The 27,505-nt window shown below is 37.3% G+C and overlaps 1 protein-coding gene across 1 annotated transcript in view; it reads right to left on the minus strand.

Annotated features, from left to right (window-relative positions):
* arhgap24 (Rho GTPase activating protein 24) overlaps window positions 1-27,230 on the minus strand; it is a 70,867-nt gene extending 43,637 nt beyond the window's left edge. Inside the window, exons 1-3 of the mRNA XM_079486439.1 lie at window positions 26,651-27,230; window positions 16,128-16,336; window positions 3,126-3,213 (exon numbers count right to left, since the gene is read on the minus strand). Of these exons, the coding sequence (XP_079342565.1) occupies window positions 3,126-3,213; window positions 16,128-16,316 (277 nt within the window). The 5' untranslated portion in view covers window positions 16,317-16,336; window positions 26,651-27,230. The remainder of the gene's footprint in view (window positions 1-3,125; window positions 3,214-16,127; window positions 16,337-26,650) is intronic.
* Between the last annotated feature and the right edge of the window lie 275 nt (window positions 27,231-27,505).

Raw genomic sequence — 27,505 nt, forward strand, 5'->3', positions numbered from 1 at the left:
ATTGAGTGATGCTCGGTCAGTTTCTATGGAGCAAAACTGCTTGTTGCCAAGTGGTCGCTAGGGTGATTGTTAGTCAATGAGTCTTTTCGGCTCTCTATAAGGTCTCTTCTATGAAAATCTATGGGATTCACGATTTACAATCTGCCACATGACAATCAAGCGTAAATGTGAAATTCAGATGTTGTATGCTTAAATAAAACACATTTAAGCTTTCGGAAATGTTTTCAAGGTTCAACATTAAATGAGAAAGACCTTTTATTCCATCATGAAATAAAGATTCAGTCCGTTTTATCCCCAAACAAAACACTCCCATTTGTATTTATGAAAGATGAGAGGAAATTAAATGCACTTTACAACCTCGCTTCAGGAATGGTCTTTTACAGCATTACCTCCAAAAAGCCTTTTTCAAGGACAAGTGATTTCATAGCTGCTGCGGCATTGTGAAATAAAGACTGCTGAGACGCACAATGAATTAATAACATAAAGATGATGAAACGCTACGGAAAAGTGTGTTTAAGGACTGAATCACTCGTAAATGCCATCACGTAAGACTAAGGAGACTGATGTGCTAAACAATGCCGATGGTTTTTCACAGTCTACCAGCACTTGGACTGAAAATGTGCAATAAATTCCTGTTTGTTCGCATGGAGTTCAAGCTCGTGCAGTTTTCTACTGGTGATATACAGAAGAGGAAACCGAAAAATATTTGTACGCACATCCCAGGTGCATTATGGGAACTCATTTGTAGTAGTGATGATATTGGTGACACAGTCGACATGGCATGTATGAGCAATTTTACTCAAGCGTCCGATTATCTATGAGTGGATAAAGCTGACAGGGTCAACAGCTAATGATGTGTTTTATATTAATCTTCTCTGTAAAAAAAGCCTCTATTCATGTAAATGCCGTGACACTGAGTCATACTTATAAAGCACCTTTAACAGGACTTTTGACCTCTAGAAAGTAACAAAATCTGCGAGACAAAGGTGTAGTGTGCTCGCTTGCCTTCCAAAGACACAGCTGACATCGTGGAGGATACAATTCTGATAAGTTCAATGTCAAGGTTGACATCCTAAGAACTCACTGTGCTCACCATAGATATTCAGTACTCCGTGATCACAAGTTGACTTTAAGGAAGTTATACAATCAAATGTGGCATGCTGTTGTGTAGACCCCCCAAAAAATCGTTACGCTAAAGTAAAACAATACAACCAGATGTTGAAAAATCTGAAATACAGCGTATAAAAACACAACACATTCTCATATCAGCATTTTTATAACTGGAAGCTGTGCAATGCTGTAGGATCTTGAAAACATTGCTCTTTACAGTGAGTGATGACAGCAAATGAAATGTTGACTGTTCCAAGATGGCGGACGCGCTAACGTGTCTAGAGCAGACGAATGCAGCATCTCCATATAGATATCTATGGTGGCCATTTGTCACTAACAACACAAAGCTGACAAAAACAAGCCAACAGTCAACTTAAATAAAGAGAAAGTATATATCAAATCTAGCTGAGATGTAAATTTGGACTCTGTTTGGGAATCTCGAGGAGGCGTGTTAGATCACCACAGCCCCTAGGAAAACCCACATCACTATGTACTCAAGAAACAACCGAGACATTGGAGATATTTTCCCTTTCCAAGGTGCAAGTAATAAATCTTTAACTTCCAACAACTCACAGTAAGAAGGGGGCTGAGAATGGAAAGAGAAATAGAATGTTGTCAAGATAATTGTTATCACAGTGTCTGCAGTCTTGTGTTCTTGCAGACCCACCTGGGAGTCCCTCTGCTACACTAGTCTGTCTCTGAAAAGATGTTTTCAACTTCTCTTTCTAACCAACCAATAGTCTAACCGCTGAGAAAATGACCCTGCCTTCAAGTTTTCAAACTACACCTACTTAAGATGTGAATCTTGACTGTGAATCAATGCTTCCCAATACTCCAGCCCTGAGTCATGATGATGTTTATGGCCACTGGAATATAGCGATAAAATATGATTCCAAAGCCTTTAAAGGGACAGTTCACTCAAAAATGGAACCCCTTATGCTGTTTAAATACGAAATACTCTTCCTTCTGTGGAAGACAAAAAAATATAATTTGAGAAATGTCTCAGCGGTTTTGTGTATGGTGTACGGTGACATCACAGATGGTGTATGGTGACATCACAGATGTCTTTCAGATGGTGGTCTTCCTGTCAGTGGTTTGTTACAATTGTTTACACTCTCAGAGTTGCGCCAAAGCTAAACAGGAAGTAGCACTCCCGTTTTGTTGACCTTTAAAGCATGTCCTTAATGATTCAACAGCCACTGCATAAGAGAGAGAGAGACATCTGTGTTTATCTCTGCCATTTCCAAATAACTCTACGTCCCAAAGCGATGAGATGTGTATACAAATGGTGGTGAATCTACGAAAAACGAATCATACAAAAAATTCAATGGAAAGACAACCGTGGGAGTGTTAACAACAACAGTCCAGCACCAGGCTTGTCAACCGGGAGCGTCCCTGAAGACCTCTTAAGGAGGTACTAATGCAAGAAGACATGAAAAGGAAGAATAGATATGTTTCAGATTGATGAAAGCAAAAAATATCACTTATACACCCTCATGTCATTTAAACATTAATGTGACTCTTTATTATGTGGAACACCAGTCTGTCTCTGAAAAGATGTTTTCAACTTCTCTTTCTCACCAATAGTCTAACCGCTGAGAAAACGACCCTGCCTTCAAGTTTTCAAACTACACCTCCTCAAGATGTGAATCTTGACTGTGAATATTTTGAGAAATGTCTAAGTGGTTTCATATCCATAAAGTGGGAGTCAATGGGGGTCAATGTTGTTTTGGTAACCAACGTTCATCAAAATATCTTCTTTTGTGTTCTGCAGGAGAAAATTATCAGTTTGGAATAACATCAGGGTGAGTAAATGATATATTTTCTTTATACATTTCGAAGGTTTTCAGAAGCAAAATTCAGCTGAGTTTGTGATGGAGATGCCCACATTCTGTTCTCATTGATGGATGTCTTTGAAGACCTCTCCTCCACGAGTTCACCGCGGTCCCCTCATGAAAGCCTAAGCAAGGGCTTTATTCCAGAAACAGACGTCGTAAAAACACTTTTTCTCTTACCTGGGACAACTTCAAAGAGGAACTTTCCACCTTCGTCCCCACTGCTGGGATGTTCTGTGACTCTGTTTCCAGGTAGAGAAATGGTTCCCTAGAGCAGCCAAAAAATAAAACAAGACAGAAACGAAAAGGTGAGAAACAAACCGCTGAGGGACGCAAGACAGCTGAGGAATGAATCACAATAAAAAAGAGCTTGAGCACATTACAGATTTTAGGAGCAAATAAAGTATATCTGGTTTCATATAAAACAATAAAAATTCTCATGGCGACCAATACATGAGAACAAATATATAAGGAAAATATTCTGCCATCATTTATTCTTCCTCATATTGTTAAAACCTGAATCTTCTGCAGAACACAAAAGAAGATATTTTAAGAAATGTGTTTGTGTCCTTACAATGGAAGACCCAATTTTTTGGTCACCAACATTCTTCAAACATCTTTGAAGAGATTTGGAATGACACGTGGGTGAGTAAATAATGACATAATGTTCATTTAATATAGTTGAGATACATACAAGTACAGTATACATACAATAAAATAACTTATTTGTGTTTCTGTTTTCTGATTGGTTTAATATGAACCACGTTTTGAGTTTGGTAACCAGAATCCTACATGACAGACAGTCCCACATAGTCAACATAACTAAAACATGCTAGGCAATGTTTTCACAGGTTTTTACAATATTGGTATCATTCTGTGCAGCTCATTTACGGTATTCGGGGGAACAACTGCTGAGGTCTAAACAAGACACCTTTGTGTCTCATATCTGTTACACAGGAGCTTAAAATGGCATGTTTTAGTGGGGGAGAGAGAAGAAGAGATAGCTCAATTTCATCCTTATCAAATATCTGCCCACATGCTCAGTATCCAATGTCCGGCACATGACCTCCCCGGATACAGAGAACTTTTATGATTCAGAGATTATGATACTCAACATACTGTATATCTGAAAAAAATGATTCTCTACATTTGGGATTTGGTTATGTGCCAATATTAGAAGGTCCCTAGATAAGCGCCGCTCCTTATCTACTGGTTGTATAGGATTGTTTCCAATTTATGCATTTGGCAGATGCTTTTAAACAATCTGTATTCAATTATACTTGCCGTATAAAATTATACTGTATAAAAATGAGTATAAAACGAATTTAGTGGCTTACTTAGAGCATACTTTGAAGTGTACATAGCCTACTAAAAATGTGCTACAGGTATTGAACTTCACTACAAACCTACAGTATATGATAACATGTAGTTTATTTGCCATAGAAACATAAAACTTTGTTGTTTAGTAGTTGTGAAGATAAAGTTTGTTACTTTTACACTTAACGTATACTTCAAAGTATACCTTATATACTAAAAAGTTTTATAATTTGTTTACTGATATTAGCAACATATCCATACTACATAGAGTATACTTAAAATATACATAAACCTGAGGTAAGCACTTAATATGAATACTTGTTCTGCGTAAAGCAGCACTTATACTGTAACTTGGTGTAAGTTCTTGTTTTGCATTTCTTTGGATTTTCTAAAAGACATCATAAACACACAGCATCCACTAATGCCACAGGCCAGTTGTCTTTTCTAGACTTCACAGAGTCTTTAAGCCATTAAGATACGTTTACTATGGGTTAAGGCCGACTCAACAAGACCTTATAAAAATACTTGGTTTAGATTGTCGGGTTTCTGCACGTAAGTGGTGCCTGTCATGGTACTATAATCTTTGTGAAAGGTAAAGTAAGTATAAAGCAGCCACATCTGACCATCATTACACAATGACCTCTGTCTCCTCGGGGTTTAAAATCACTGCATGCGGTGCAATGACTTGCCTCTGTCGAAACATAATAAACCTTTATAGGAGCTTACTGCTGACAGCAAGTTTCTGATGAAGGAAAACTCAAGCTTCTTAAAGGGCAGAATCACTTCCTCTACCTGCCGCCCATGTAAGGAGAATTTAAAGATAGCAATTTTTTTAACCCACAAGGAGGCCGGTCGCTGGTTTGGTGTGGGCAGCAGTTCCTGTTTGGGACCGCTTTTAGAACGGGTGGGTTGTCTGAGACCAGAAGCTTTCAATTACAAGCATTTTTGTTGCCCCCAGAGCCTTGGAAAACGTGGAAAGATGCATTAACACATTGTCAGGAACAAATAAGTATGGAAGTATATAAAAGATGCATCACACAAAGCATTCTGGGTGATCTGAACAGCACAAAGGAAAGGAAATTGCGAGAAAAGGAAATGAGATATCAGATTGCCACGCTGCATCAGATGAGCCAGAGGTTAGCCTAATATAATCTCAGGAATTTCCCTCCCCACATAAAGAAAAAAATCTAAAATGGCAAAAATGATTTGTTATGTAACTCAAAGTATTTATCTTTAATTAGACTTCGGTCCCTGTGGTGCCGAACTCAAGTTAGATTCTCAGAACCGTCCATACACAGAGTTGACGGGTATGTGGGAATCCCCCTACGAGACGTAAAATCCATTTCAACATGGGACCAGAGAGGCTCTCTGCTTCTGTTTATCCGCCAGAGGAGATTGATGGTGGATGACTAAAGAGAACGGGAGGAGATAAAACAGCCAGAGGGCGAGCCGGTGCTTTGGTTTAAAGGCTCTTGGAATTAATTAAGAGAAGCCATTTGCTATGTAATGGGCAGATTAGGTGAATGTTTGAACATTTAACCTTGACTTCTCTCAGTCAGGGGCCCTCATTTCTTCATCTTTGGTGGCTCCTGTCTGTCTTGAAGCACCTTTTCACACTTACAGGTCGCTCTTTCAGTCTGTATGGGTTTTAATATACAGGTTTTTGCCGAGTGTGGCTACAGCGAGTATAGGGTGACGGTCAGGTGAAATCATTGTCCAGAAGGTCAGGAGAAACGTCAGAAGGTGAAAGAAAAAGGGAATTTAGAATAAAATTCACAGACATTTTGGAATAGAATATACAATTTTAATAGAAAAAAGTGGGCAAATTCTTCCCCTATTAGTACTGAAATACTACACTTGTACAAGATCCTTACACTGATAGCCGATCCTTATTAAATAAAGTATACTTAAAATGCACTTGAATTTAAGTTAGTTACTTCTTTTTAATATTTAAAACATAAGAAATAATGATAAATGAGATAAAGGATAAGGTACAAATATACCATACATGTGTCCTATTGGTGTGACAGCAAAAATGTATAAAACAAAGTGTTAATATCTTTTTATATATTAATCATAATTATTATTATTATCATTATTATTATCTATAATATAAAATGGCATAAGGCAGATTGATCTTCATTGTCAGTTTGTTTTTCTCTTTTTTGTTATTCTTCATTGTCAAAATGTTTGCCATCAACATCATATTTGCGGTTTACTTTCTTCTTCTTTAGAAGAATCCAGCAAGATTCTGGGTCAGGTTTGCATTTGTGTTGACTTTAAATGATTTGTAAAGCACTATACTTATTAAAAATGAATTATAATGGAAACTCAAATAACAATTAACAATTTTAGTTCATTTTGAAAAATAAATGAGCTCATGTAACACATAACTTAAAGCCTCAACGCTGCTATAAATCGTGTCTAAAAGGTTGTAAGTTCAAACTCGACAAAATCCATAAATATCACCGTTGTGCTATTGAGCAAGTTATTGAAACACAGGTTACTTCCAGGAGTCTCTTGAAAAGTGAATGATCGTCGTTCAATTATCGATATTATAAATATTGCCTCTAGAAGTAAATTTAAAGGAACATTTCCAACCGAGAACTTTCAATGCAAATACTTGCCACTTAACTCCTGAAAATGAAAGCATCCACACATAAATGTAAAATCATTACATACTCATTTAACACATCCCAGGTGGAAAAAGAGCTAGACTGCCAAGAGTTTAAATCAAAATTTAATTCTGAAATGGGCTACGTCCATCCGTCCCGTTTTGAGAGGTCACGTTTTACTTCCAAGGCAAATGTGTTTCTCTATTTGCTCAAATGTGTTGTGTGCCACTCAAGCTGAGACGACTAAACCTAATTACTGGCAGTAATATTATAAATGCTCGTAACAGCAGACGTTTGGGAAATGGAATGGGGTTCGGCGTCTGGCGTACCTGCAGAGAGACACGGCCAGACTGCGGCGGATCAAAAATGTGATTAACTTCAACTTTCCATTACCTACATTCAGACCAATGTATTATTTTCCCCGAAGAGTTGCTCCGGAATATCTGGGAATACAGATAAGGATAGTCTGACTGCGCGACGAATGCATCATAATGTTTCATCAATGTAAAATCTTTCTCGAGACCCGGTTCTGAAATCAAACTTTAGTTTAGAGTTTGTAGACGAAAACATTGACTCACAATAAAGTAAGAGCAAAAGCAGACTTGTTGTGAATTTGAGGATGAGAACATAATGCATTGACATGTGAAACCCGAGGGAACTGTGCTACACAATATCTCACATCTCCAAAATATTATATCTCTGTGTTTATTGTTTTGTTCTACAAATTCAATCTAAACATAAATGTGTCTTTTCCGATCTCAAACACGGCAGAGATGTACGGCAACATCTCTGAGGGTAAAATGGGTTGGCTACCTTTCACGTCTACCTTCTGTAACTTTTCGATGTCTAAGAACAATATTTGAGAACTTCTGACAAGTACATGACATGTTTTGCACCTCTGCTTCCTGAAGCGCAGGATATGTAAAGTCGACAGCTTTGTTCTGATCTTGCCATCTGCTTGTGAAACTGTCTTGTGTCCACAAAAACAGAACTAAAGCTATCTGGAATAGAATCTCATATAGAGTCAGCTCAAACGTTATAGACAGCAACTTCATAAATGTTCAGAGACAATGCCTGATGCATTCCTAAAAAAGAATTAAAATGCTTGACTCCGGATGATTTCATATTAAACAAAGCTGCTGTATGATTTAATGTCATGCAATTCAAAATATTGCAGTACACACATCCTTACCTATAACATGACTAATTGTTTCACGAGCAAATGAGGAGTTCAGTTAAAAAAACATGTTTGTAATGTGTTATGATGATGTTTTTAATGTGTTACTTAGCTGTAACTATAACTTAATCATCTGTTTTTAATCGATTAATCTTGGCCTTTTTACATAATTATTGTATTTACAATTGTCAGCCCAGATGAGATATTTAAAGGGAATATGTGTTTACAATTCTAATATGTGGTGTTGTAAAGTTTCACACAGACTCTATGAGAGAGAGAGAGAGAGAGAGAGAGAGAGAGAGAGAGGAGACAGGATACTCAGATGTTCATTACACTTGAAGGACAGAACAGACACAGATCAGCTGTTTCAAATCCACAGAATGATGAACCACAGAGGAAAATAATAAGGAAAGTGAGACGAGGAAGAGTGTACTCTTGCATTAACCTTCAGTCTGGATATCTCTAAGCTTTGGTCTTGATCTATCTGTATTCAAGGAGAAGAACCCGATCAAAGCCGAAAACTATTACAAAGTTCTGTAATGTCATTAAACAGCAGTAAACTTTGTCATTATAATTGTAAGGAAGTTGATACGTTCATCTCTGGTTATGCATATTTAATGCCTTGTATAAAGGAACACTTCTTCACATTCCTCTTGTGATCAGTTTTAGCTGACACAGACTGTACTCTTTAAACATCCCACGTGGGAGGATTATTCTCTTCATTGTTCTTCATCTTGCTTTGGTAACTAACTAATACCCTAGACTTCAAGTCCCAAACTACGCCCCAGACGACCTCTGATGTCTAACTCGGAGTCCAGCAGAACAGAGAGTACAAGAGAAAACAGTGTCTCAGGACGAGCAGGACACATCAACCAATAAGAACATGAAGACCACTGTGCATACACTATGGGGTTTGATACTTAATGGAATTGCGTGCGTATTAAAGTCAAGCTTATAATTGATTTTAATGCATCACAACAAAAAGCATCATTAATCGAGATCAATTTTTTTTATTTTCATACTATAAAAGCAAGAAGATGTTTTTTCCTGCCAATAATAATCACTCTTTTTACAAAACAATGGTACACGTGAGAAAGACAAATGATGAGACATGTTTAACATCTCAATTATTTCTCCCGCATCAATAAGATAAGCAAACTGAACTATCTGCTTTAGTCTCAAATATTTCTCCATATGAAAAATATGCAGAAATCTCACAAAACTGAGCTCCGATTATCAAGATCTCAATATGCATAGACATGTCTGATCAAATTTTTCCTAAACCGGAGTATTTTACCTTCACAATCTACATTGACTTCACAACTCCATACTTTTATTGTATTTTAACAATTGTCTCATTTGTTTCTGATTTTATTTCACAATTGTTGAATGATACTTTTATGAAACACATCTGATTATTCACCCATTTTGTCTGTGATTAATCATAATTAATCGCACATAATATGAATGTTATATATACATTTACATTTTAATAACTTCACATTTAATCTCTAATGTAGAATCAACAGATTTCTTTAACAACATTTTATGAATGAAAGCCAACATTCCGATCACTGCAACTGATGTCTCCATTAAATTGATTGTTTTGTATTTATTTTAACATTAATTATAGCCATTCAACAGTATCATTTTTTGCAGATTTATCTTCATTATCAGTTTGTTTTTTGAGAGCAAACACTTCATTCTAAATTCTAAATGAAATACACATTCTCATTTAAAGCTACAAAACACATTGAATTCCACATTGAAAAATTTTTTTGTTCTTAGATTAACATTAGTGACAGGAGTCACGGCAGCAGGTTCAAGAATGCGCCGCCGCTCATCTGACGCTTCTCCCATTTTCACAGCTCTTTGCATTCATTTTTTTAAACACGTTGAAATCATTGCTTACGAAAATGCTAGGGCTTTCTGGCATAATCTTTTGAGGTTTTGTTTATTCAAGCAATTTCAAAGCAACTGTTTGAAGGCCTTTACATGAATAAGAGTTTCATTATATAATGTAAGGCAAGACAAAGGATGAGAAATAAAACGGATGCTGCGTTTATCTGAAAAAAGAAATTGCATGCGTTGCAAAGCGTTAACGTTGACGGTCCTATAAAATAGCAATAAAGTTTTTCTTGGTAATCAAACTCCAGTTTTCTTCTCGAAAGAGGAAACCGATTCAACAAAGTGGTTCACTATCTCTAACACAGCGTTTTGACTTAGATGTCACGCCACATACGCAATTTTTCGACATTAAGTTGAATTAAAATAATTATGCAAACCACAGAACAAAACCCCTCTGCCCATTCTATCTACATATATGTGCTTGTAGAACAAAAGAATGTCGTATGTCTGCACTCCGCGCTCCACACCAGCTGACCTTTGACCCTTTCAGCGGCTGCTCTCTGCATTCCCAACGTGACAGACGCACACGACCTCAAACTGTGGCGGAGGACTCCGCACGCTTAACGTCACAAAGACACTCTTTATTTCAAGTTAAATAAATTCGCCAAGAACTGCGCGTGTGTGTGCGATCACAAGGCCGAGTCTCAAGGGGCAAATTCTCGTGCACCGGGATGAGAGACGGCAATTAAGCTAATGGGGCAGGTAACCAATGGAGCCATCGCTTTGAATGAAGATGCTTATTAATAGCCACTTTAATGATGGCGCTTCATCACCTCTGGTGGCTCTCTGTGCCGATGCTTTCTGGCAAGTCATAATTACACTTCACTTCTCAACCTGAATTTGACACATTTCAAGATTTATTCTGACAGTATTCAAAGCCCTGCATGTGAACAACACGATCAGGTTGAGATTAGCTTCTTTCACTAGATGTGCAACCCAGAAGGTTATAAAAAGGAACGTAAAGAAAAACTATTAAATCATTTCTCATTCGAATAATATGGAATTGAAGACAAAATATACATGAAAAAAATAGAACTACTATTTCAGTTTATTGCAGAGGCACAAAAGTTTAGGCACTAAACTAAAACTCAAAAATTATTAATAATTAATGTAAAGCATACATAACAAAATAGATAAATGAATAATTAAAAACTAAAGATGAAAACTAAAAAATATAAAAATAAAATAATAATAAGTTAGTTAGTTAGTTAGTTAGTACTTTATTGTTCAGCCTAAGCTGAAAATTGATCTTTGGACACAGAACAAATAACAATACACAACATCCACATAATAACAACATTTTAATATTCACATTTCCCAACTCACAAGCTCATTCAACATTTATAAAACGTTGTGAAAACACAAAACATTTTTGTTTTACATATGTATGTGTTATATATAGTATGGTCTTTGTGCAAATACTAATTCAAGATTTCTTTTGCCTTTCTTTCAAGTTTCTCTAAACGTTGGTTTTTGTTGTAATATTTAATGATCATGATGGGAAAACAACAACATGTCTAAAACATTCCTAAAACTATGCCTCAAAAACAGACCTTTCATATAATGTCTTTAAGGTACAGTAGCAAAACGGCCTGTTTAAAAACATATTTGTCTGTCCAGTCTGGACACCAAACTTCTGCTTGATGTGTCAAAACATATTTGATGTTTAATATACAGTTATGCGGCGGCAAGGGATATTTCACAATGGTTTGATTTTATAAGGGCGCTTATAAAAATAATATGGAAGATTAACAAACGTGAAAATCCACAATACATGTTATTTCCTTTGCGGACAAATAAATTCCCTGGCCGCGGAGTATTCCATGTCTTTGGGTTTATAAGGGCTTTCATTCATAAAAAAGCAAGCAGAACAAGAGATGCATTGTGGGTCTTGGTGGATGCCTAACCTGTGGGGTGTGGGTTAGACAGATGGATAGACAGAGGCTAGAACTGAAACTACACACACACAGGTCTGTTTCACTATAAACATCTTCACTAATATAGATTTGTATCAGTTTTACTTAGAATTAACCCTCACACAATGTGATTTGTGTAGTATGTGCAAAGTTTTATTTTCTAATATCTTGTCCAGAGTAGCCAAACTTATACACAGAGATCCACTGTAGACTTCACGGAGTTGAACTTTGACATGTGTGCGTCAGTGACATCATTTGTTGTGATTCTCATAAATATTTCAAATGTTAAATGGTAATTTTGGAGCTGTTAGCATCATGTTGGGTGTAGACGAGTGCTGAAAGGCATTTCTCGTACATTTATACATCTTTTAAGTGCCTGCTTGTCAAAAAAAGTGGTGCACCATGTTAAGGCAGAATGTGTCATGTTTTTCTAATGTCTGAAAAAGGCTCGTTCTCGGCTTGTTGATGAAGTTGGTGAGGTGATAAACTTTTCTTACTTAAACACCTCATGAAGACTTTGACAACATGACAGCACAGCGAACTTAGGCAACTCTGACATAGTCAGATGATTCTGAGGCTTTGAACATTGTCAGGGCCCAAAAAAGCACAGGGACATTTCCCTCATGGTGTCTGGCTCTGTCAATACAGGCTGTACAGAAGCAAAAACGGTTCTTGTGAAAGCCACCGGGAGAACAGGTATCACTGTTAAATTACAGCCTGTAGCAGAAGATAGATGACTACTGTACATCATTTCAACCTTTGAGACACATGTATTTTCATACTCATCTTTCTTAAAATACACTTTCTTCATTACACATTGTTTATTTGATATTTTACACATATTTCATGATTGTAGCTACAGCCGTAATGATCTGTACTACCTAGCAGTTCATATCCCATGTAAAAATACTATAGTATACTATAATATTTACCATAGTAATAATTATAGTGCAATACAGTATTTGCAAAAGTATTTACATCAATTAACTAGACCTAATACAAGAGAATAGGCTACTAAAGTATACTTCAGTGATTATACCAACAAATAACTACAGTTTACATAGTTAACATTTCAATTCAGCAATAACCATAATGAATTACAATACTTTGCAGTTCATTTCCCACACAAATTACTATAGTATACTATAATATTTTCTTTAGAAAAATGTAGAAAACACCTTAGATATTATAGTGTTTTTGAACTTTACAATAGTTAAAACTATTTAAACAGTATTTTCTAGAGTTAATACGAGCGAATAAGCTACTTGAGTATACGATAGTAACTATACCATACTTTAGTATTACAAATGACCACAGTTTACTATTGTAAACATCAAAGTGCAGTATTTTTTCAAGTTGGCATTTACATATTTTATAACTAACTGTAGATACTGCCATGCTGAATTTCAATACCTTGCAGTTCAAATCCCACATTAAAGAGACTATCGTATAGTATAGTATAGTATAGTATAGTATAGTATAGTATAGTATAGTATAGTATAGTATAGTATATGTAAAAAACTCCTTATACAGTGATTTTTGAAATGTACTTAATTTATGGGCGTGTAACAACAGCTGTTGCATTTTGAAAAGAAACTCTCACAGTAGAGGGGTGGAGTTAACGGATGCTCCGCCCAAAGCCGTCTAATGTACGTCATTTGAGATGGATAGTCATTTAAGGGCGGAAGTGCATTTTCAGATTTTAACTGCAGATTATGAGGTTACATGAATTTGAAAAATAAACGCTGCAATATTTCATGAAAATATAAGAACTGTCATTTTTTATTTCACGGGGACTTTAAAAAAGCTTTTTATAAAAGTTTTTCAATATCATCTGATGCTACTGTCTATAAGCAGGACAATGCAAAAAACAAGTTCAGTGTCATTAAAACCAGTTGAAGCGGCAAGTGACGGGTACAGAAATGTAAGAAAGCTGCTTCTTTAAAACAGCGAACAATGTTTCTCATTAACTGCTGGCAGAATACAGTCTTTTCAGTCAAAAAGATGATTTGAATCTTCGCGTCTCATGTTGTGTCAACGTCTTCTTCTCCTGCTTTTTTGTCTTGCGACACCCTGTTGTTATGAAGACCCTTGAGCTACGGACACACACACACCCATGCTGCTCATATGGAATAGTTTATGACGATGATTAAACAGTACGCATAGGAAAAACAAATACTGCACTTTTATGGTTTAAACGTCTGGTTATGTGTCAACAAAGTCCTGTCATAACAGTCGTGACTCACGTTTGCCTTCCATTTGGTCTTGAAATATGTCTCTGGAAAAAGTCAAAAAAGTAAACGTGAGTTTATCCTCGGTTTTGATGTAACTGGGTCATCTATTGAATTTGTTTTGCGTCTCGTGGTTGGATTCGCTTTATTCCGCACAGCAAAACAAGTCTGACCCCATTTGGTCTATATTGAGTTCAGGCTCATGAACACGTGCAAAGATGTAAACATTCACACACAATGTTCGCTCTGAACGTGCCAGTTCAGACACGGCAGGAGATTACGCTCGTAAATGAGAATCGATTATTAATTCAATGTGTTTGGCGGAAATCTTTGTACTTTTCACCTCAAAGCTATGCTGGGAGACTTTGAAAGACGTGAATATGTAAAAGAAACGGATGTACAAATAGGTGCAAAAAGTGTCAATTCCTAGTAGATGTTTTTAGGGTAGCCTATAATTATTTTAGCACCCTGAGGTGAAGGCTTGTCTGTTTAGTTAAGACCTTTCATATATCTTTAAGTACTCTAACAACCTGAGTACCCTGGTCTCTTGAAAAACATCAAAGTCTTTTCTTTAAAAGGGATATTCAGTGTCCTTTCATAGCTATGAAAACTACGGAGATGCTGGCTAGCCTTGATATTTGATATTTAACTGCACCGTGACAAGCTCTCTAACAGTACATTAAACATGAAAATTGAAGTTTAACATGGAGCTTCAAAGTTAAAAGGAGACGAACCTTAGAACTCGATCATAAAGGTGTACACTTAATATTCCTTTAGGCTGAAACGTTAACTCGCCTAAGAGTCTTTAAAGATTGATGGAGACTTCTCAAGTTCTTACCCGATTCACTTTTGTGGCCTCTCGAGACCACCTGTGCTACCCCGAGGATAAAAATCTCAGTTGGAGGGAGAACCGTGACAGGTCATCATTCAGTCAAGATTGCGGAGAGGTGGAAAGCGGGTCGTTCTCTCCTCACCTCTCTTGTTTGGGTCTTGGCACGAGATGTGAATTTAGAGGATGTCGTAAATTTGTGCGTGAGTGAATGTGTGTATGTGTGTGGCCTCTCGTGTCTTACTGAAGGCTTAGCAGTGGCTTACAACTGACACAATGTGTAGCGTGTAAACAATACGAACATCTGTGCGCGTGTTTGAGTGTAAAGGCGCAAAACATCCGGCCGTTTGAGGGAACAGTTCACCCAAGATAAAAGTTCTGTACATATAGATAAAAATAAGATTGAGAATATAACCATAGTATTTTTTTCTGGATAGCAGATCTGTTTGTTCACATCACTTCAAAAACAGTCATGTCATAATAAATGACTTTATTCTTAAATATGAGTTTATACTGATTTTACAACTTATATAAATATTACGGCTTTTATTTTTGTATTCCTATGACTTTATTCTCAAAATTTATACTTAAATATTATGACTACAGATGGTTTAATCAGACGCACTCACCTGGCTCAAAGTTAACTTCTGGTCTGTGTTTTGTAACAATTTATTTTATATTTAATTTAATTTAAATTCATATAAATGTATTATATTCATATAAAATATGACAGCTGCAAAAATATATATTTTTTTCTGCTTAAATATATACTTAAATATGCTGTATTTTTACAGTGAAACTGTAGTTCGTTATTTACAATACTCTTGTAAATTACAGTCGTACTGGCAACGTTTGTGGTAAATTGTACAGTACATTTTTTACATTGCATATGTTACTTTTTAGAATACTTTGGCTAATCTTAACTATACAATGAAAGTAAACGGACGATGACAAAAGGTTTGAAACAACTCAAAGGTACATAAAATATGACAGAATAGACATTTCTGGATTAGCTATTCTAACTACCCTTTAATTATATTTTTATAGCCAAACTGGAAGAACATATCAGTAAAAACATCAAGGTCATGTGTTCAATTCCCAGGTAATGCACATAAGGAAAACAACACATCGAAAAAAAGCATCCATCAAATGCGTAAATGTATTTCTTCAAAATAACGCTCTAACTCACCAGCGCCTTGGTCTCATCTTCATCCTTGTAATAGTAGAGCTGATCTCCTCGGAGGACGAACCAACGCGTGTGCCAGGTCTTCACGAAGCCTCCTTGCTTCCGGAGCCAACCGCAGCGAAGGACATCATGTCTGCCCGACCCGCGGCCCTGCTTTGGGCTGTTGCCCGCGCTGCCAGCCTGCTCTTCCATGAGCAAAAAAGCAGACCTTGCTGAACACAAGAATAACAACACAAATATTATTATTATATGTTTGCAAATACAAGGTGAAAACCATGTATATATAGAATTTACAGGTGTCTAGTGGCCATTCCGGTCCAGTGTATGTTGCATTTCAACTAAATCAAACCTGAGGAGTGACAAAGACATCCAAAACCAATGTGAAGGACTGACAGCGTGACAAGTCACATTAAAACTGTGGTTATCACATAAAAATCTTATTAGAATTTTTCCTAAATACATAGCTTAAGAGGGAATATGAACTTGTTTTCTTTGCAGAATTTGAGGCCTGGAAAATACAGAGCATCTTTTCTGTTATTTTGACATGATTCTCCAGTTTTCATTTTCTGCAAATGAATGCCAATTTGATCAGAAAGTTGGTAGAAATATTGTTAGCAGTTCGCAGAGTGAAACAAAAATGATAATTTTACCTAAACACATACCCATAAATAGCTAATTCAGAAAACTGAAAACGGTCTTTGAAATGGTCTCTTAATGTTTTATATATACTACCCATGAACATTTTTTTACTTTCAGGGTCCTACTTTTGCAATGTAAAGTTCAAAAATAAACTTTGTGTTTAACTAATTGCAGATATTATCTTCCACAAGGACCACAAGTGTGTTTTAAGAGTTCAGGTGGAGGTGGAAATATACAAATCTGTGGTCATCGGGGAGGAAGTGAAAATGTTTCCCTGAATAGTAACTCACTCTCTCTTTTTTCTCGCTCCCTCACAAGAAAAAACAGATGTTGTTTGCAGTTGGAATAAAATCATTACCACAATAACATTCTGTTTAAAAGATTACATTAAGTACAACACATAGAGAAAGGAGACGTGATCCTGAACAAACAATCATGGAAGATCACGCAAAAAACACTCTCTTTTTTGAACCATACATTTTATGTCATTTTCAAGTACGTTACAGCTTGTTCAGGTATAAATAATAGTTACGACTGTTGGTGTGGTTTTGCCGCTCACATCACAGTTTGATGTTTGTGGTTGTGTGTGTTGGTGTTTATAGGATGCCAGTGTCTCTTCCATTCATCTTTTAAATCCTGTGTACTTGGGTTGCCACACCTGAGGCCTGCTGGCACTGTCTCGATTTTTACAAATAGCATGGCTGTATGCCAAATCCATCGGGTGTTGTTTAACAAATGCCAGTTTGTTTGCTACCTAGACCACATTTCTTGGCAATGTAGGCATGATTCTGCAAACAGAATATCTCCTTTTGGCCAAAATCATAGACAGTATTGCAATCCCAGAATGCACAGGAACACAAGTAACGTTCAGTGAAATGTTCACTCCCTGGTGACCACAGATTTAAAATACCATGAACTCACAATTTAAGCCTCAATCTCCATCTCCATTATCATTCATGACCCTGAGTAGATTACATCGGGATTTGCAATGTGATTTTGAGGTAAAAATAACGTACTGAGAAAAAGATAACCTGCAAATGAAAGAGTTACTGCGGTAATCCTCCTGTTCCTCTTATATTTAGAGGTCACGGCTTATTTTTCTCCTCCTCTATCTAACAACGTCTCATTAATGATTCAGACGAGGGCAATGTCAGAACACGTTGAGCTTCAGACAGGATTCTGAAATACCGCCCCTGCATTTCATTTTCTCAGCAGGCTTCGGAAAAAAGCACAGACGATGTTTTTTCAACGGCTGCCAGCACCGGAGACGGAAACGGTTCAAACGGGGACACGCAGATACTTTTCTCTCCAAGTTCCCTTTGTGTGAGCTTAAAGACAGCATGACACTGCATTTGCAACACGTACTTTCTATATGTGACATTTTCAGTATTTTTAACATTATGTATAAGTACATTTTAAATTAAAGGCCCAGTGTATGAAATTTAGCGGCATCTAGAAGTGAGGTTCAGAATTGCAACCAACAGCTCACCCCTCCCTTTCAAAGTTCCACGGATGTCGTCATGTTTTCACTTCTTTGCTGAAGGGGATAAAGTATTTACAAAACGCAATCTTTGCAATTTCATGCAAGGGGACAGGCTGTAGAAAATCGCTCATTCTAAAGCTTCACGTCTTTATACATCTTTGAAGACAGTTATGTACAGTATACTGTATTGCGTTTGTCAACAGATCCTCCAAAAATTACACATTGTGCCTTTAAATCAAATTTTAAACTTTAAATTCAACTCCCTTAAACTGACTTTTAAATTTTAGTTTTTTAAGTTATACGAAATTTAGTCATTTAGTAAGTGTAACACCATTTAAATGAATCTTAATTGTAAATTCAACTTAAAACTTGAAGGCAGCTTTTGAACTAAAGTTGAAAGAAGTGAAATATACAGTATGCTATTGTATTTACACATCTAACAATTGTGAATTCTAATTTATTGAATTTAAGATTTTATGTGTTGCATACAGCACAGTTAATGAAAATTTGCAGTAATTGTAACCATTCATGAAAAGAAACGATTTTGGATAAACTATAAAACCTAAATGTAGCATTTGTTGGACTTCAATAGTATCCAATAGTGGTTTGGTTAAAAGCAATTTCACAGTAAGAAGGCAGCACTGCCACGCTGTCATGAGCACTGAGGTGACAGTGTGTACGTGTGAGATTCAATGAACTCCAGATGTGTTGCTTAAGCATTCTGCTCGACAACTGTCATTTTTAGCAAGAGCATGGCTGCGGATGCATTGCCATTACACACACGCACACACATTATAGCTTCAACAAAAACTACAGTTTTATGTTATTTCTGCTGTATGAAGTCAATTTAATGTACACCGGAATGTGAGCTTTAAAAAGCATCTACTTGGCAATGTATGCAGCACACAGCATGAGCATCACGGTGTGAAAGCTCCCACAATGTGATACGCCCCATTTGCAGCGTGACGAATGATCCGCCGTGATTTTTTAGCTCCGTCTTTACACATTATCTGATCAGACTGCCAACACTTACGATAACTAACTGGCTGACTGAAACACACAACGTTATAAAACTGTTCGATAACAAAGTTCACACAATTTATTTTGTCGCATTTCGTGTTAGTTCAAGCCAACATACACGAGAGCGCGAGGACTCTGTCGCCGTGCCAAGTCTGTGATATATTAATGCTGTCTGCGGGTGCAGCAATATGAGGCGTCACACAACGTTCCAATCTATAATGTCAAAAACAGCTGTGAAAGGGACATGCTCAAAACTTCAAACACAAAACCTCACCACAACAACCAAAGAGACTCCATAGAAGAATCTCCCCCCAAACATTCTCACTCCTTAATACTGTTGCTCCTAATTTCTGTTAGGGATTTACACAAACCCCAAATATTAAACCAAGTTAAAAACAGCTTCAAACACGAAATACATTATGCTGTATACGACTTGTTGAGGAGAGATGAGCTATTGTGTCAACTGAAAAACAGGTGAAAACAACCCATGTATACATTAAACGGATAGTTTACTATGTATTCATCATTTATTCACACTTATGTTTTGCAAAACCTGTGTAGGACTCTTTCATCTGTGAAACACAAAAGAAGATATTTTGAGTAATGACTTGCGTTTTGCAATGGAAGTCGATAAAGTCCAATGTTGTTTGGTTACCAACGTTCTTCAAAATCTTCTTCTTTTGTGTTCTGCATATGAAAGAAAGTCTCATGGAATGACATGAGGAGGAGTAAATGATGAAGGAATATAAGTTTATGGGGGAAGTGTCCCTTCAAGGCAGGACTTCAGTCAAACGGTATCTAGAAACTTGGGCCGGTGAGAAACCCTTTAGAGCACCCTACGAACATCCTAGCAACCACATATTTACACCATAGCAACCATTTGCTCTTATAGCATCATGGCGGTGGTGAGTTTTGCGAAGGAATTTTCATCAAAAGCCCAAACCACATCTTTAAACGAGACGCCTAGACAAAAGGTTTCTCATTGAGATGATCATTGTGATGGCAAAAATGTATAACTATAATAAGCGAATAAAATATGAGCTGAATGTGTGTGTGCATGTGTGTGGATAAGTGGTCTTCTGATGATGGAGACACACGTCTTCCACAGTCACTCTGTCTGGCATGAAGGAGTTTATTGATGAGCTTTGAATTATGCACTGCAGTCTGCCGAATAGAAATGTATTATTCATTCTCAGTTTAATCAGAATTTCAGATTTTTGAAGTCTGAGGCAAAAAATAAACAACTGATAATAATAAATAAAATGAATATAACTAAAATAATTATGCCAATATGTATATTGTATTCTTATAAGAGAAGTTTTTCCCAACACCACTTCCTGTTTGTTGCGTGTTCGGTCTATGACATCGATAGGCTTATAATACAGCGGACTGCATCTGCTTATTTAGCATACTACAGCTCTGGATTCCTATGCCGAATCTCTCACACTCTTTGACCTTGGAACCGTCTGTGTGAGCGAGTGTGATGAGGGAATACGAGAACAATATCCAACAAATACACATAAGATATAGAATGAATCTCTGGAGAAAACAGAAATCTATGTCTCCCAGCCGCAGAGGAGGGTTGGATGAGCTCTTCCCGGGAAACAATGATCTTTTCATTACTTTACACGGCTGCAAAAGGTGCTACATACATTTTTTGAGGCCATTTTTGCTTTCCCAAAGAACATTCATGTCTGACTTTTTATATTCTAAAGAATCTTTTTTTACAAAGAACCTTTTATGAAAAGATTCGTTGGATGTTAAAGGTTAATGGAATGGTTTATGGAACCATGCAGTCAAACGTGATTCTTCGATGACATCGTTTTTTTAAAGAGTGTACCCTTGTGAAAGTGTCGGTAACACTTCAGTATAAGGGGTAATAGTCGCTATTAACAAACCATTAACTACGTCTTTTCCCCAATAAACTTAAGAAATAAATGTGTTGCTTATTAATAGTTAGTAAGGTACTTGTTAGGTTTATGTATTGGGTAGGATTAGGGATGTAGAATATAGTCATGCAGAATAGGTGCTTTATAAGTACTAATAAACAATAAGAGGCATGACACTAACAACTATACTGAAGTGTTACCAAAGTTTCTTTGACAGAACCACATTTCTAGCACAGTAAATACAGGTAAAATCACAAATCTCATTGCAACGGTATAATGGTATTGTGTAAAAAGCTGTATAACTGTGTTTTTGGAAAAATATCATAAATGTTTAAAAGACAATTAAAAGTCACTACGACAACAGATGTAGCTATTAATCTATAGTAAGTGTTAAAGCACTTCGTGGTAAATGTTTCTCTGCCGAGAAATATAAGAAATGAAAATAACAACATAAAAAAATTTCAGTCTTGCTTATTTTGTATAAATGCAAAAACAAATCTAAGGGAACCATGTTCCCTTTTCAAAAGTTTAATATCTGCAAACCCTGCGGGAGTATCGCGATCACCATGTACATTCTCCAAAACACTTCCAGCAAGTACTTTCCGGGTTTCATCCACAATTTGAGCTCAGAATGTCATTCACAAAGACTACGAAGCTCCTTTGTTCGAGCTCCTTGAAGAATGATGGAAACCGCACACCGTCGGTAGTAAGGTACCCATTGCCTTGCATTGGTTTTATGTCCATACAACAGAAGTCATGGACACTGCAGGTGTTCGGTTTCCAACATTCTTCAAAATATATTCTTTTGTGTTATGCAGAAGAAACAAAGTCAAACGAGTTTGAAGGGTGAATTAATAATGAAAGAATTTAGTTTTTTGGGTGAACTGACCCTTAAACAATGTTTGAGCACAGAATCAGATTGTCTTTTAATAAGTTAGGCTGGATAAAAACCCCCTACTAAATGAAACAAAAGTAAATGCAAAGTTCAGATAAATTTCACTGCATAGAAAAAGGTTCATTTAAACCAACACTTGGGTTTGTCCATATTTTACCCACCCATGGGTTACAACAACCCGGCATAAATTGTCCATGACCTGACACTTGTGTAGTCTTTGCTACGGTCTGTTCCTCACTGTTCCCTGCTAAAACTGCAACAGGATCGTGAAAGTTTCTCTGTAATTCGAACATTAAAATGCAGATTCAGTCACAGCAGACTTTAGCCAATAACACACACTCTTAACTAGTCCTTCTTAATCAATCTCAGAAACGAAATATGCTTTTCAAGTTGTCCATTTAGAACAAGGAAACAATGTCTTTTTATTCTGCTGGCCGATTCAATTACTGTAAAGATCAGTACAGCACATGCATCTCAAGTCGCTGGCTTTCATCAGAGTGGACAGATATGTTCTTGCATGTGTGGATGTCTGCCAACATCGATCAAGCATAATAAGAAAGGACTTAACCGATCTGCACGTTCAGCTCTGCTTTGATTTCAAGTTTAATTGAAACTGTGATGTTCATGACTACGTTTGGCCGGCGCTAGCTGGCACAGAACCGAGGAAAACATCACTTTTTGTTATTGTAACAGACAACTCAATTACACCTAATGGGTTACTTCATGACAAGACTAAAGCCCTGTGTAGGCATTGAACGACTCTTTTGTTGCTTACTCATCCAAAGGACTTCTTTCAAATAACATCCGTATCGCTTTGTTTCTTCGGTTGAACATGAAAGATGTTAGACAGAACGCTATTGACAGACACCTTCAAAGCATGGTTACTTTCATTCGTCTTCACTGTATCAATGGCAAGCGTCAAAAATGTTTTTTGTGATATAATCACACGATTGATGATCGTTTTAAGAATTACCTCCTAGCTGTTCTCAAAACCTAAACATAAAAGACAAAAGTTAAGAACTATACTGAAGAATGAACACAATATTTGCTTGACCAAACTTGAATCCGTCTATTGTGAAAGTGTTCTTCTGTACCTGTTGGTTCAGTGTAGCATCTGGTCACCTCTACAGCTCTTTGCTTGACTCGTGTGTTTACTCTCTTCATGGGAATGTGATGGAGCTGTGCACACAGAACCGGCCTCCGTGTTTGACATGGGTTTGTTTGCCCCTTTTACTGCCGTGAATGGGACACTCGGTGTCCCGCCATGTTCTCCAGCTCATGTGTTCATACAACACAGTCTCACGGGAATTCGTGATCTTTTCACGAACAGTAATCCATTAATTTGTGTTTACTGACGTGAATTTTCCCCTTTTTCCCCTCACTTGAGCAGCCATTTATCGTTCTTTTGACACTTCTTGAAACCCGCGTTTTTTAATAAAATTATTATAGGGTTTGGGGTGAAGTAAGCTGTCGGTTAGCCACATCCTTTAATATTTACCACTTCTTTTGGTATCAGGTTTTATATATATAAATAGATACACACGCAGTCTGTGTATTGAAAGTTTGGTTCGTAAAGCAGACAGCTGCCCACCTAAGCTAGATTTTGTCACATTTACATTTATGCATTTAGCTGACGCTTGTATCTGAGTATGTGCAATCCCTGGGATCGACAACAAAAGACCAACCAAAAAGATACAAACGGTCCTTTACTAATAATTGTAAAACGTATATACTTGTAGTAATATAGAAACCTGAGCATAACTTCAGACTGTTTTAGTACTAACTAAAGAAACAGAGAAAGCTTATAAAACAAAGCCCACGTGCATTAAATGGGTGTTAAAACGGACAAGATGTCATTCATCTGCTGTTTTCAATAGCTTTAAGCCTTCAAGGGGCATGTGTGTGTCTGTGTAAATGATCTAAAAAAAGCACGTCTGAAGCATTACTCGTGCCATCTGTCTGTCCGTCTATCTGGCAGCTGTTGGTCTGCGGCTCCTAATGCCGTCTGATGATGCTGATGGCCGCAGTCAGCCCAGCTGAACGTCACACAATGGTCATGTGATTATGATGTCATAATAGTGAGCATCTCGTCATGACGTCAGAAAGCCTGTTTCAAAACAGATATCAAAGTATGACTTAAAATGCCCAAACTTTCCTAATGCTATTTTTCTCTTTATTCAAAAAAAGAAAAGCCAAGACTGTGTATATAGAAATGAATAAGATGCCATATAAATATCTGTGTAACATATTGCCAACTGCGAGATCATTTGGGTAAAAGTGAGCACACCTGTTGCCAAGTGTAGTTTCTTACACTTTTTTTTAAAACGCCTTGTATGATCACACATCTGTGCAAAACCACTCAGGCATATGAGATGACTCATTTAGGAAAATTTCAGAAGAAATGCCTAGTGCTGTAAACCCACAGGCGTTGGCCACAGGGGCACCTCATGGGTGGGTTGAAAAAACAAATCAAGAACAGTCGATATAAATAGAAAACCTAGTAGCTTCTTGCAAAATAAATAAATCTGGATTTATACAGTATCATCAGTTTTTGTTGATGTTGCCAATTCAAATTTGGTAAAGAAAAAGGCTCTATAAAAAGTTTAAAAACTTCATAAAGTCCAAACAGGTCCCTTATTCTGACTCACAAACACTTCTGAAATGGAGTTTCCAACCTCGAAGTAAGGGCCGCACAGGTTTCCTCGAACGAAAGCCTTTTACAGATCTTTACAGACTTTTGGAAGATCGCAAAAACCAAGCTCTGTGATCAACAAAGGTTTATGATGTGTACAGGTCTTGTCTATCAAGATCATTTTTACAAATGAAAACACAATTTGTTACTTTTGAAGTTCGAGTTCGCTCGATATCAACCTCACCGCCACCAAACCTCTGACAACTTTTTCAAACTTTATTAAAAAACGTGTTCACCTTAGTTCAGGCGATTTATCAAAAACCCATTAAAAACCCATATACTTTGGAGCGATGAACCGTAAACAAAAATACGTCATCTATGCGGTTCCCTTTGGAGCTTTGATATTTTTAGCCCCGCCCCTTCTGCTTCACACACCTTATCCACTTAAGTTTGCAAATTGAGGCACAACTTATAAGTGTAGAACAAAACCAAACATATAAATCTAGAAGAAACAACACCTTTGTTTTTTCTACCAGACGCAAGTCTGATAGCTAAATGAAAATCAATACACTTTATCAATGTATTATTGCTAAATGACTATATACAATAACACACTCACACACACACACACACACAGAAACCAGAATACAGCTTCACCTATTTGCATTTCTGAACTGTGTGTTCTGTTCTCGATCGGATTTCATCGCCCCCTACACAATGTCTCTGAGATGACAGACATTCCCGCTTCTATGGTCTCTATCTGCATCTCAATCTACAGTAACTCTCACTCGCTCTCGGTCTGACTCCTTCAAACCCCATTTAACAAAGCTGAAATTGACTGGGTTCATAACACATTCGATTTAGAAGCGTTGAGCTAAACCATGATTTATGAGTACCCAAAGTGAGACACGTAAGAACTACAGTATAAGAAATCCTTACTGTCCCAATTGTTTCCATCAAGAGCACAACAATAAAAGTTGAGACTTAGCAAAAAAACTCAATCTCAAGAAATTTGTCAGGTTTTGGTCAGATTTGCAGAGATTTCAAAGTCCATAATCAACTAAATAACAAATTGATATCTTTATTTCTGCTAAAAGGGAACAACAGACAACTTGATGCTGGAAACAAAACCGAACTCCAAGTCACCCGAGAGCAACGTCAGCACGAGATTTTCCTCTGGATGCTCGCAAGTGTTCGACCAAGTGTTCAGCGCAAAAGAGGAACATCTGTGCTATTTTAACACTTCTCTGTCCAACCTGCTGCAACACTTCTCCAAATATTTCAGATCAGATTGAGAACAACTGTAGACATTTGATCCTGGTTTTGTGAAGCGGTGAAGTCTGTGACACGTAGGGAAGTGCTTGAAGGTACATGAACAGCTGACCGATGACGTACACTACACTTCAAGTTCAAAACAAAAGTACAGATGTTTTTAGTGCATTATATTATCCATCACCAGTTCCTTTCAGCTTTACTGTTCTCACGTTTTAATGTGTTTTTAGAGGCATGTAGACTGTAAGGTCATAAAAGTGTGTGTAACGTACTGTAAAGGTAGAAAATGCAACAATACAAGAATACATACAATAATTCCAATCCGAAAAAATGGTAAAATAGATGGACACAGCATTGGTAATAAATGACTCATGCCTGAGTATCTTCAATAAAAAAACAGTTTTCTTTGTTTACAACCAAAAAGACAAATTACTGAGTGACCGATAAGACAAAATAAGATCCACACACACAGATTATAGATCATTGCTGTGTGTGTTTAGTGGCTATGACAAACATGAACTCTCACGCAAGGTTCCTGGATCCACTCTCATTACACATGATGAAAAAACCTGTTATTATAAAGCAACATGAGCACTATATTATTACTAAACACACACACATTCTCAAAATGCCAAACACCCCCACACACAACAAAGCCAACATGACAGAAATGACTGGAAACATCACATCTCTTACCCTAAAAACGGCTGTGTCCTGAGATCCAAGACAGGTCCAGTAGAACCAAAACAATCCAATATAAGATTCACAGCGAGACTCCAAGATTCAATCCAGAACGTGACTCTGTCCGCCAGCAGTGCATTACTGAGTCAGCCTGGTAAAAAGTCTGTCGCTGTATCCACAAAACCACAGAGATCCATGAGGCGGTCGTGAACAGAATACAGAACTGTCATAAACTTTTCCCCTGACTGCTCACGCCATCTGCATGCAGGGGTCCCTGCGGGGAACGACAGCCTCCCTCCACTCTCAGGACGTCCACGGGGGCTCTGAGCCCAGCCCCTAAACATGCACACAAAACACACAAGTCACACACCGAGAGTCCTTACACACATACAACACCAGCCGTGCTGTCTCACTCTCTGTCTCTCACACACATTATGTGGGAAGGGAGACCGCGGGAGGACTGCGACCTAAGACAGAGTGAGAGAGAGAGAGAGAGAGAGAGAGAGAGAGAGAGAGAGAGAGGGAGAGGTTTAAGAAGCGTTCTCAGTTTCAGATTGCACACACACACGCTTGTCTCACCCTCTTGTCTCGCTCTGCTCTCTGTGTCTATTTACACACACATACAATTTCGACGAACCACAATGTGCTTGCTCACATGAGCATATAGAAAAACACAGGCACCTGCATGCACTTAGATCTTTGACATCTAGACAAATAACCTTTCAATAACCTTCCCATCCAGTTCTGACAGAGTTCACCTGTTTAGGGTTTCACGTTTGTTCAAACAGAGGTGTGTTATATTTGTAGCCCCGCCCACCGTCACACACAGCCGTCAATGGGCTTGCACATCTTTTTAGCACAGGTACATCA

The sequence above is a fragment of the Barbatula barbatula genome (assembly GCF_947034865.1).
Source record: "Barbatula barbatula genome assembly, chromosome: 22".
Lineage (NCBI taxonomy): Eukaryota > Metazoa > Chordata > Actinopteri > Cypriniformes > Nemacheilidae > Barbatula > Barbatula barbatula.